This window comes from Rana temporaria, chromosome 4, assembly GCF_905171775.1.
Source record: "Rana temporaria chromosome 4, aRanTem1.1, whole genome shotgun sequence".
NCBI classification, from domain to species: Eukaryota; Metazoa; Chordata; class Amphibia; order Anura; family Ranidae; genus Rana; species Rana temporaria.
Window position 1 is genome coordinate 144,137,112 of NC_053492.1, and position 12,238 is coordinate 144,149,349.

The window sequence follows — 12,238 nt, forward strand, 5'->3', positions numbered from 1 at the left end:
TGCTTGCCCACACAGCCAGTTAGAGGAGAGGAGCTGCTTTTACTCCTCCCCTCCTCTCTTCCTCTCCTTGTGTCTGCCCCGCCCACTCTCCCCGGCATACAGAGGATGTGGGCGGGAGTTTTTAAGCACAGCAAACAGAAGGGAAACATAGAGGAGTGTGATATCCATCCAGTCCCTCCTGCCAAGTGAGTACTGTACCCTGATGTAGGGGTGGCCTTCATTCCCTTCTCTCTCTCCCTATTATCTATCTTTCTTTGTCTGTCTGTCTATCTATCTATCTTCCCTTTGTTTCTTTCTATCTATCTTTCTTCCTTCTATCTATCTATCTTTTTATCTATCTATCTATCTATCTATCTATCTATCTATCTATCTATCTTTTTATCTATCTTTCTTTCCATCTATCTATCTATCTATCTATCTATCTATCTATCTATCTATCTATCTATCTATCTTTTTATCTATCTTTCTTTCCATCTATCTATCTATCTTTTTATCTATCTATCTATCTATCTATCTATCTATCTATCTGTCTATCTTTCTATCGGTCTATCTATCTATCTATCTTTTTATCTATCTATCTATTATCTATCTATCCATCCATCCATCTATCTATCTATCTATCATTTTTTCTTTCTCTCTCCCTTTATCTATCTATTTTTTATTTCTTTCTTTCTTCCTTCATCCTCCCTTTCTTTCTTTCTTTCTTTCTTTCTTTCTTTCTTTCTTTCTCCTCCCTTTCTTTCTCTTCCCTTTCTTTCTTTCTCTTCCCTTTCTTTCTTTCTTTCTCTTCCCTTTCTTTCTTTCTTTCTCCTCCCTTTCTTTCTTTCTTTCTCCTCCCTTTCTTTCTTTCTTTCTCCTCCCTTTCTTTCTTTCTTTCTTTCTCCTCCCTTTCTTTCTCCTCCCTTTCTTTCTTTCTTTCTTTCTTTCTTTCTTTCTCCTCCCTTTCTTTCTTTCTCCTCCCTTTCTTTCTTTCTCCTCCCTTTCTTTCTTTCTCCTCCCTTTCTTTCTTTCTCCTCCCTTTCTTTCTCCTCCCTTTCTTTCTTTCTCCTCCCTTTCTTTCTTTCTCCTCCCTTTTCTTTCTTTCTTTCTTTCTCCTCCCTTTCTTTCTTTCTTTCTTTCTACTCCCTTTCTTTCTTTCTCCTCCCTTTCTTTCTCCTCCCTCTCTTTCTTTCTTTCGTTCTCCGCCCTTTCTTTGTTTCTTTCTACTCCCTTTCTTTCTTTCTCCTCCCTTTCTTTCTCCTCCCTTTCTTTCTTTCTTTCTTTCTTTCTTTCTTTCTTTCTTTCTTTCTTTCTTTCTTTCTTTCTTTCTCTATCTTTCTATCCCCTCCCTCTCTTTCTCCTCCCTTTCTCCTCCCTTTCTTTCTTTCTCCTCCCTTTCTTTCTTTCTTTCTTTCTTTCTTTCTTTCTCCTCCCTTTCTTTCTTTCTTTCTTTCTTTCTTTCTTTCTTTCTTTCTCCTCCCTTTCTTTCTTTCTCATCCCTTTCTTTCTTTCTCCTCCCTTTCTTTCTTTCTCATCCCTTTCTTTCTTTCTCATCCCTTTCTTTCTATCTCCTCCCTTTCTTTCTCCTCCATTTCTTTTTTTCTTTCTCCTCCCTTTCTCCTCCCTTTCTTTCTTTCTTTCTTTCTTTCTTTCTTTCTTTCTTTCTCCTCCCTTTCTTTCTTTCTTTCTTTCTTTCTTTCTCCTCCCTTTCTTTCTTTCTCCTCCCTTTCTTTCTTTCTCTCTCATCCCTTTCTTTCTTTCTCATCCCTTTCTTTCTATCTCCTCCCTTTCTTTCTCCTCCATTTCTTTTTTTCTTTCTCCTCCCTTTCTTTCTTTCTTTCTTTCTTTCTTTCTTTCTTTCTTTCTTTCTTTCTTTCTTTCTTTCTTTCTTTCTTTCTTTCTTTCTTTCTTTCTTTCTTTCTTTCTTTCTCCTCCCTTTCTTTCTTTCTTTCTTTCTTTCTTTCTTTCTTTCTTTCTTTCTTTCTTTCTTTCTTTCTTTCTCCTCCCTTTCTTTCTTTCTTTCTCCATTTCTTTCTTTCTTTCTTTCTTTCTTTCTCCATTTCTTTCTTTCTTTCTTTCTTTCTTTCTTTCTTTCTTTCTTTCTTTCTTTCTTTCTCCTCCCTTTCTTTCTTTCTTTCTCCATTTCTTTCTTTCTTTCTTTCTTTCTCCATTTCTTTCTTTCTTTCTCCTCCCTCTCTTTCTTTCTTTCGTTCTCCGCCCTTTCTTTGTTTCTTTCTACTCCCTTTCTTTCTATCCCCTCCCTCTCTTTCTCCTCCCTTTCTTTCTTTCTCCTCCCTTTCTTTCTTTCTCCTCCCTTTCTTTCTTTCTCCTCCCTTTCTTTCTTTCTTTCTTTCTTTCTCCTCCTTTCTTCTTTCTTTCTTTCTTTCTTTCTCCTTTCTTTCTTTCTCATCCCTTTCTTTCTATCTCCTCCCTTTCTTTCTCCTCCATTTCTTTTTTTCTTTCTCCTCCCTTTCTTTCTTTCTTTCTTTCTTTCTTTCTTTCTCCTTTCTTTCTTTCTCATCCCTTTCTTTCTATCTCCTCCCTTTCTTTCTCCTCCATTTCTTTTTTTCTTTCTCCTCCCTTTCTTTCTTTCTTTCTTTCTTTCTTTCTCCTCCCTTTCTTTCTTTCTTTCTTTCTTTCTTTCTCCTCCCTTTCTTTCTTTCTTTCTTTCTTTCTTTCTTTCTTTCTTTCTTTCTTTCTTTCTTTCTTTCTTTCTTTCTTTCTTTCTTTCTCTATCTTTCTATCCCCTCCCTCTCTTTCTCCTCCCTTTCTCCTCCCTTTCTTTCTCCTCCCTTTCTTTCTTTCTCCTCCCTTTCTTTCTTTCTTTCTTTCTTTCTTTCTTTCTTTCTCCTCCCTTTCTTTCTTTCTTTCTCCTCCCTTTCTTTCTCCTCCCTTTCTTTCTTTCTCCTCCCTTTCTTTCTTTCTCCTCCCTTTCTTTCTTTCTCTCTCATCCCTTTCTTTCTTTCTCATCCCTTTCTTTCTTTCTCATCCCTTTCTTTCTATCTCATCCCTTTCTTTCTTTCTCATCCCTTTCTTTCTATCTCCTCCCTTTCTTTCTCCTCCATTTCTTTTTTTCTTTCTCCTCCCTTTCTTTCTTTCTTTCTTTCTTTCTTTCTTTCTTTCTTTCTTTCTTTCTTTCTTTCTTTCTTTCTTTCTCCTCCCTTTCTTTCTTTCTCCTCCCTTTCTTTCTTTCTCCTCCCTTTCTTTCTTTCTCCTCCCTTTCTTTCTTTCTTTCTTTCTTTCTTTCTCCTCCCTTTCTTTCTTTCTCATCCCTTTCTTTCTTTCTCCTCCCTTTCTTTCTTTCTCATCCCTTTCTTTCTTTCTCATCCCTTTCTTTCTTTCTCCTCCCTTTCTTTCTTTCTCATCCCTTTCTTTCTTTCTCATCCCTTTCTTTCTATCTCCTCCCTTTCTTTCTCCTCCCATTTCTTTTTTTCTTTCTCCTCCCTTTCTCCTCCCTTTCTTTCTTTCTTTCTTTCTTTCTTTCTTTCTCCTCCCTTTCTTTCTTTCTTTCTTTCTTTCTTTCTTTCTTTCTTTCTTTCTCCTCCCTTTCTTTCTTTCTTTCTTTCTTTCTCCTCCCTTTCTTTCTTTCTTTCTTTCTTTCTTTCTTTCTTTCTTTCTTTCTTTCTTTCTTTCTCCTCCCTTTCTTTCTTTCTTTCTTTCTTTCTTTCTCCTCCCTTTCTTTCTCCTCCCTTTCTTTCTTTCTCCTCCCTTTCTTTCTTTCTTTCTTTCTTTCTCCTCCCTTTCTTTCTCCTCCCTTTCTTTCTTTCTCATCCCTTTCTTTCTTTCTCATCCCTTTCTTTCTTTCTCCTCCCTTTCTTTCTTTCTCCTCCCTTTCTTTCTTTCTCATCCCTTTCTTTCTATCTCCTCCCTTTCTTTCTCCTCCATTTCTTTTTTTCTTTCTCCTCCCTTTCTTTCTTTCTTTCTTTCTCCTCCCTTTCTTTCTTTCTCCTCCCTTTCTTTCTTTCTCCTCCCTTTCTTTCTATCTCCTCCCTTTCTTTCTATCTCCTCCCTTTCTTTCTATCTCCTCCCTTTCTTTCTATCTCCTCCCTTTCTTTCTATCTCCTCCCTTTCTTTCTATCTCCTCCCTTTCTTTCTATCTCCTCCCTTTCTTTCTATCTCCTCCCTTTCTTTCTTTCTCCTCCCTTTCTTTCTATCTCCTCCCTTTCTTTCTATCTCCTCCCTTTCTTTCTATCTCCTCCCTTTCTTTCTATCTCCTCCCTTTCTTTCTATCTCCTCCCTTTCTTTCTATCTCCTCCCTTTCTTTCTATCTCCTCCCTTTCTTTCTATCTCCTCCCTTTCTTTCTATCTCCTCCCTTTCTTTCTATCTCCTCCCTTTCTTTCTATCTCCTCCCTTTCTTTCTATCTCCTCCCTTTCTTTCTATCTCCTCCCTTTCTTTCTATCTCCTCCCTTTCTTTCTATCTCCTCCCTTTCTTTCTATCTCCTCCCTTTCTTTCTATCTCCTCCCTTTCTTTCTATCTCCTCCCTTTCTTTCTATCTCCTCCCTTTCTTTCTATCTCCTCCCTTTCTTTCTATCTCCTCCCTTTCTTTCTATCTCCTCCCTTTCTTTCTATCTCCTCCCTTTCTTTCTATCTCCTCCCTTTCTTTCTATCTCCTCCCTTTCTTTCTATCTCCTCCCTTTCTTTCTATCTCCTCCCTTTCTTTCTATCTCCTCCCTTTCTTTCTATCTCCTCCCTTTCTTTCTATCTCCTCCCTTTCTTTCTATCTCCTCCCTTTCTTTCTATCTCCTCCCTTTCTTTCTATCTCCTCCCTTTCTTTCTATCTCCTCCCTTTCTTTCTATCTCCTCCCTTTCTTTCTATCTCCTCCCTTTCTTTCTATCTCCTCCCTTTCTTTCTATCTCCTCCCTTTCTTTCTATCTCCTCCCTTTCTTTCTATCTCCTCCCTTTCTTTCTATCTCCTCCCTTTCTTTCTATCTCCTCCCTTTCTTTCTATCTCCTCCCTTTCTTTCTATCTCCTCCCTTTCTTTCTATCTCCTCCCTTTCTTTCTATCTCCTCCCTTTCTTTCTATCTCCTCCCTTTCTTTCTATCTCCTCCCTTTCTTTCTATCTCCTCCCTTTCTTTCTATCTCCTCCCTTTCTTTCTATCTCCTCCCTTTCTTTCTATCTCCTCCCTTTCTTTCTATCTCCTCCCTTTCTTTCTATCTCCTCCCTTTCTTTCTATCTCCTCCCTTTCTTTCTATCTCCTCCCTTTCTTTCTATCTCCTCCCTTTCTTTCTATCTCCTCCCTTTCTTTCTATCTCCTCCCTTTCTTTCTATCTCCTCCCTTTCTTTCTATCTCCTCCCTTTCTTTCTATCTCCTCCCTTTCTTTCTTTCTTTCTTTCTTTCTTTCTTTCTTTCTTTCTTTCTTTCTTTCTTTCTTTCTTTCTTTCTTTCTTTCTTTCTTTCTTTCTTTCTTTCTTTCTTTCTTTCTTTCTATTTTTTTTTAAATCTCTATCTATCTATCTATCTATCTATCTATCTATGAAGATGGGGGGGGGGGGGCGCCACAGGATTTGCTTGCACAGGGCGCCTGAACACCTAAGGCCGGCCCTGGCTCTGACATCCATTCATAAGATAGCCACCCTGCCGGTATTTTACTGGCTGGGCTCGGGTACAGGCGGATGGGATTGGTGCAGTGGCGAGTCACATGGGTGGAGAGTCACACCAAGCAGAAAGCATGGAGACTGTCCGGGGGGGGGGTGATCGGTGGCGGCGGACAGGGGCACGGGACAGGTCACGCCTGCCAGGGACAGCCCGATCTATTCCAAGGGGGGCAGATGACTGCTCATCATATGACATGTGTCACTGCCAAGATTTCCAGCACCGTGCGTGTGTGTGATGGGGGAGAAGGCTGCTGTCAGGTGTAGGGGAGCGTGGTGCACCATTGACAGAAAGCTGCCAGTGACTGTGTGTGTATGTGGGTGGCATGGCCCCTCTTTCACCACTCTCTCTCTGACACCCCCTCTCTCATCCCTCTCTCTCTCTCTCTCCCTAATCTCTCTCTCTCTCTCCCTAATCTCTCTCTCTCTCCCTAATCTCTCTCTCTCTCTCTCTCTATCTATCTCCCTGATCCCTCTCTCTCCCTGATCTCTCTCATCTCTCTCCCTGATCCCTCTCTCTCTCATCTCTCTCCCTGATCCCTCTCTCTCTCATCTCTCTCCCTGATCCCTCTCTCTCTCTTTCTCATCTCTCTCCCTGATCCCTCTCTCTCTCATCTCTCTCCCTGATCTCTCTCTCTCTCTCTCTCTCATCTCTCTCCCTGATCTCTCTCTCTCTCATCTCTCTCCCTGATCTCTCTCTCTCTCATCTCTCTCCCTGATCCCTCTCTCTCTCTCATCTCTCTCCCTGATCCCTCTCTCTCTCTCATCTCTCTCCCTGATCCCTCTCTCTCTCATCTCTCTCCCTGATCCCTCTCTCTCTCTCTCATCTCTCTCCCTGATCCCTCTCTCTCTCTCTCTCTCTCTCTCATCTCTCTCCCTGATCCCTCTCTCTCTCATCTCTCTCTCTCATCTCTCTCCCTGATCTCTCTCATCTCTCTCCCTGATCTCTCTCATCTCTCTCCCTGATCCCTCTCTCTCTCATCTCTCTCCCTGATCCCTCTCTCTCTCATCTCTCTCCCTGATCCCTCTCTCTCTCATCTCTCTCCCTGATCCCTCTCTCTCTCATCTCTCTCCCTGATCCCTCTCTCTCTCATCTCTCTCCCTGATCCCTCTCTCTCTCATCTCTCTCCCTGATCCCTCTCTCTCTCATCTCTCTCCCTGATCCCTCTCTCTCTCATCTCTCTCCCCGATCCCTCTCTCTCTCATCTCTCTCCCCGATCCCTCTCTCTCTCATCTCTCTCCCTGATCCCTCTCTCTCTCATCTCTCTCCCTGATCCCTCTCTCTCTCATCTCTCTCCCTGATCCCTCTCTCTCTCATCTCTCTCCCTGATCCCTCTCTCTCTCATCTCTCTCCCTGATCCCTCTCTCTCTCATCTCTCTCCCTGATCCCTCTCTCTCTCATCTCTCTCCCTGATCCCTCTCTCTCTCATCTCTCTCCCTGATCCCTCTCTCTCTCATCTCTCTCCCCGATCCCTCTCTCTCTCATCTCTCTCCCCGATCCCTCTCTCTCTCATCTCTCTCCCTGATCCCTCTCTCTCTCATCTCTCTCCCTGATCCCTCTCTCTCTCATCTCTCTCCCTGATCCCTCTCTCTCTCATCTCTCTCCCTGATCCCTCTCTCTCTCATCTCTCTCCCTGATCCCTCTCTCTCTCTCTCTCTCTCTCATCTCTCTCCCTGATCCCTCTCTCTCTCATCTCTCTCCCTGATCCCTCTCTCTCATCTCTCTCCCTGATCCCTCTCTCTCTCTCATCCCTCTCTCTCATCTCTCTCCCTGATCCCTCTCTCTCTCTCTCTCTCTCTCATCTCTCTCCCTGATCCCTCTCTCTCTCATCTCTCTCCCTGATCCCTCTCTCTCTCATCTCTCTCCCTGATCCCTCTCTCTCTCATCTCTCTCCCTGATCCCTCTCTCTCTCTCTCTCTCTCTCATCTCTCTCCCTGATCCCTCTCTCTCTCATCTCTCTCCCTGATCCCTCTCTCTCATCTCTCTCCCTGATCCCTCTCTCTCTCTCATCCCTCTCTCTCATCTCTCTCCCTGATCCCTCTCTCTCTCATCTCTCTCCCTGATCCCTCTCTCTCATCTCTCTCCCTGATCCCTCTCTCTCTCATCCCTCTCTCTCATCTCTCTCCCTGATCCCTCTCTCTCTCATCTCTCTCCCTGATCCCTCTCTCTCTCATCTCTCTCCCTGATCCCTCTCTCTCTCATCTCTCTCCCTGATCCCTCTCTCTCTCATCTCTCTCCCTGATCCCTCTCTCTCTCATCTCTCTCCCTGATCCCTCTCTCTCTCATCTCTCTCCCTGATCCCTCTCTCTCTCATCTCTCTCCCTGATCCCTCTCTCTCTCATCTCTCTCCCTGATCCCTCTCTCTCTCATCTCTCTCCCTGATCCCTCTCTCTCCCTGATCCCTCTCTTTCTCTCATCTCTCTCCCTGATCCCTCTCTCTCTCTCATCTCTCTCCCTGATCCCTCTCTCTCTCTCTCATCTCTCTCCCTGATCCCTCTCTCTCTCATCTCTCTCCCTGATCCCTCTCTCTCATCTCTCTCCCTGATCCCTCTCTCTCTCTCTATCTCCCTGATCTGTTGAGCTGTGTATCTAAGGTTATCATGTTCTGTACTATCTGTTGAGCTGTGTATCCAAACTTATCATGTTCTGTACTGTCTGATGAGCTGTGTAACTAAGCTTACCAGGTGTGATACTTTCTGTGAAGTTGTGCATCTCAGCTTCCAGATGTTGAAAAAATTGAACTCTCAGCATGCCTGGACTGCCAACGGCTGTCCGGGCATGCTGGGAGTTGTAGTTTTGCAACATCTGCAGGGCCACAGTTTTGACACCACTGTTATATTGGCATTTATATAAATTATTATATATATTATATATTATATAAATTATTAGGATATGTGCACTTTTTTTTTTTTGAAAGGTAATGTACTGATGACATGGTAATGGACTGATTGGCACTGATGAGCACTGGTGGGCACTGATGAGGAGATGCACTGGTGGGCACTGATGAGGAGATGCACTGGTGGGCACTGATGAGGAGATGCACTGGTGGGCACTGATGAGGAGATGCACTGGTGGGCACTGATGAGGAGATGCACTGGTGGGCACTGATGAGGAGATGCACTGGTGGGCACTGATGAGGAGATGCACTGGTGGGCACTGATGAGGAGATGCACTGGTGGGCACTGATGAGGTGAAGCGCTGGTGGGAACTGATGAGGTGATGCACTGGTGGGCAATGATGAGGTGATGCACTGGTGAGATGCACTGGTGGGCACTGATGAGGTGATGCGCTGGTGAGATGCACTGATGAGGTGATGCACTGGTGAGATGCACTGGTGGGCACTGATGAGGTGATGCACTGGTGGGCACTGATGAGGTGATGCACTGGTGGGCACTGATGGGATGCACTGGTGCATTGGTGGGCACTGATGGGATGCACTGGTGGGCACTGATGAGGAGATGCACTGGTGGGCACTGATGAGGAGATGCACTGGTGGGCACTGATGAGGAGATGCACTGGTGGGCACTGATGAGGTGAAGCGCTGGTGGGAACTGATGAGGTGATGCACTGGTGGGCAATGATGAGGTGATGCACTGGTGAGATGCACTGGTGGGCACTGATGAGGTGATGCGCTGGTGAGATGCACTGATGAGGTGATGCACTGGTGAGATGCACTGGTGGGCACTGATGAGGTGATGCACTGGTGGGCACTGATGAGGTGATGCACTGGTGGGCACTGATGAGGTGATGCACTGGTGGGCACTGATGGGATGCACTGGTGCATTGGTGGGCACTGATGGGATGCACTGGTGGGCACTGATGAGGAGATGCACTGGTGGGCACTGATGAGGAGATGCACTGGTGGGCACTGATGAGGTGAAGCGCTGGTGGGAACTGATGAGGTGATGCACTGGTGGGCAATGATGAGGTGATGCACTGGTGAGATGCACTGGTGGGCACTGATGAGGTGATGCGCTGGTGAGATGCACTGATGAGGTGATGCACTGGTGAGATGCACTGGTGGGCACTGATGAGGTGATGCACTGGTGGGCACTGATGAGGTGATGCACTGGTGGGCACTGATGAGGTGATGCACTGGTGGGCACTGATGGGATGCACTGGTGCATTGGTGGGCACTGATGGGATGCACTGGTGGGCACTGATGAGGAGATGCACTGGTGGGCACTGATGAGGAGATGCACTGGTGGGCACTGATGAGGTGAAGCGCTGGTGGGAACTGATGAGGTGATGCACTGGTGGGCAATGATGAGGTGATGCACTGGTGAGATGCACTGGTGGGCACTGATGAGGTGATGCGCTGGTGAGATGCACTGATGAGGTGATGCACTGGTGAGATGCACTGGTGGGCACTGATGAGGTGATGCACTGGTGGGCACTGATGGGATGCACTGGTGCATTGGTGGGCACTGATGGGATGCACTGGTGCATTGGTGGGCACTGATGAGGTGGCACTGGTGGGCACTGATAGACACCAATGAGGTGGCCCTGATGGACACTGATAGGCTGCACTGATGTGGCACTGACAGGCTGCACTCCACCCTAAACAATTATCTCCTCTCCACCCTAGGTTTTTGGAGATGAGGGGGAAAAAAAAAAAAAAAAATATCGGCCTAAAATATCGTCCGCAAAAATCGGCAACACATATCGGCCATCGGCCGCCCCAATTTCCAAATATCGGCATCGGCCAGAGAAAAACCCATATCGGTCTACCTCTAATATATATATTATCAGGCTAAGTGCATCCGGCGTTTGCAAAACTACAACCCCCAGCAATCACATAACATACCAGATGGTATTTCTAGTTATGCAAAAGCTATACACTCATTATCTTTTACACACACAAATAAAATATATGTGTGTGTGCGCATGTCTGTGTGTTGTAATAATCAGTGCCTCTTGCTGCATAACTACAAATAGCAGCATGCATGCTATGTGATTCATGGGAGTTGTAGTTTTGCAACTGCCGGACGCACTCGGCGTCTGGCGATTCCATAAATAACAACTACAAGCAATAACATAGCATGCATGATGCTATTTGTAGTTATGCAGCAAGAGGCACTGATTATTACAACACACAGACATGCGCACACACACACACATATATATATATGTGTGTGTAAAAGATAACGAGTGTGTATAGCTTTTGCATAACTAGAAATACCAGCATGCATTGGTATGTGATTGCTGGGAGTTGTAGTTTAGGAAATTTCTACTACCAGCAATCGCATAGCATGCTTGCTGATATTTGTAGTTATGCAGCCAAGAATCACTGATATATTGACAAAAACCATGTTTATTACATGAACTGGGGGCCTCCAGCAGTTGCTAAACTACAGCTCCTAACATGCACTGTATGGGCATGCTTTGAGCTGTAGTTTTTCTAAACTTGGGGGCTACATGTGTGTATGTGTTATGTGTGTGTTTTTACTGTGAATGTGTGTGTCTGGAAGGGGTAATGGGAACTTTTAGTTGAGAGTTCAGGCTGCTTTCTCCTGCTGCACTGTATATTTATCTATGTGAGCAGCATGTGTACTCAAATAGCAATAGCTCCGTGCAGTCACAGGACACAATGATTGGTGGAGGGTTTGGAGGGGTGGGATATGATAATTTTAGGGGCGGATGGCATGGCAGGGGAGGCAGGGAGGGGTGTGTATATTGAAATGAATGGGGAGGGGAGATACTAGGATAGGGGAGGGGAGAGACTTTGGTAGAGGAGGGGGGGATGAGGAGAGAGGCATTGAGTGACAGGAAAGAAAAGCAAGGGAGCTTGGGTCATGACGATTTTTACATCATCCACCATGGCTCCATAACCAGGAAGTGGCTGAAATTCAGGAGGAGGTAGCAGAGGAATGGCTGGGCAGATTTAGGAAAGAAAGACATCGACTGAAAGGTAAAGCCTAAGGGAACATTATATTGTAAAAAAGAAATGCATTATAGAACTCCTTTAATTGATTAGATATGTCATTTAGGTTTGTTTTCTGCGATTGGTTTCAGATTTTATTTGGAAGAACCTCCTGGAATTCAGAAGCTTTACACTGGTGAAGCTGTACCACCTACAAAATTAGTTTACCATTCTGACAAGGAAAGGAACATCTGGGTGAAGGAACTACAAGGAATCTCAGAACAGTGAGTTTAAACAAAAAAAATAATCTAGTCGTTAATATTGTTAATGTATGTACTATATTTCCTTAATATTATAAAAGTTCAGAGTTTGGATGTTTCGCTACACATTCGTTTTTCCTCTAGAGATCATACCTTATGCTGGGTTTTGTATTGCCAGTAGTAGATTTTCTGTCCAGAAGCGATTTCACAGCCAGCACTTATGAGCAGACTAAATGTGCTATTTCCTTTCACAGGCTTCCTAACACTTCCACGAAGCAATTACTGTGTACTCTGAACATTGCTATTCCATGAACTGTAACCCTCTGCACTGTACAGGGCTCCCTATTGTTCCACGTACTGTACATATACAATACCCCCAACTGTAGCCATATGCCTGATCGCACCCTTCACACACCTCCCTGTGCATCACTACCCCACTGCGCCACCTTCATGCACTGCCCTCTGCAACCATAGCCATCTTCCCCATTTTGAAAAACGTCACCACCTCTGCAACAGTGCAAATCAATGCACTTATT

The 12,238-nt window shown here is 44.6% G+C and overlaps 1 protein-coding gene across 1 annotated transcript in view; it reads left to right on the forward strand.

Annotated features, from left to right (window-relative positions):
* Positions 1 to 12,238, forward strand: part of XRN1 (5'-3' exoribonuclease 1) — a gene marked incomplete in the record, with an annotated part of 75,977 nt that overhangs the window by 45,429 nt on the left and 18,310 nt on the right. Inside the window, 1 exon segment of the mRNA XM_040349121.1 lies at positions 11,595 to 11,726. Within this exon segment, the coding sequence (XP_040205055.1) occupies positions 11,595 to 11,726 (132 nt within the window).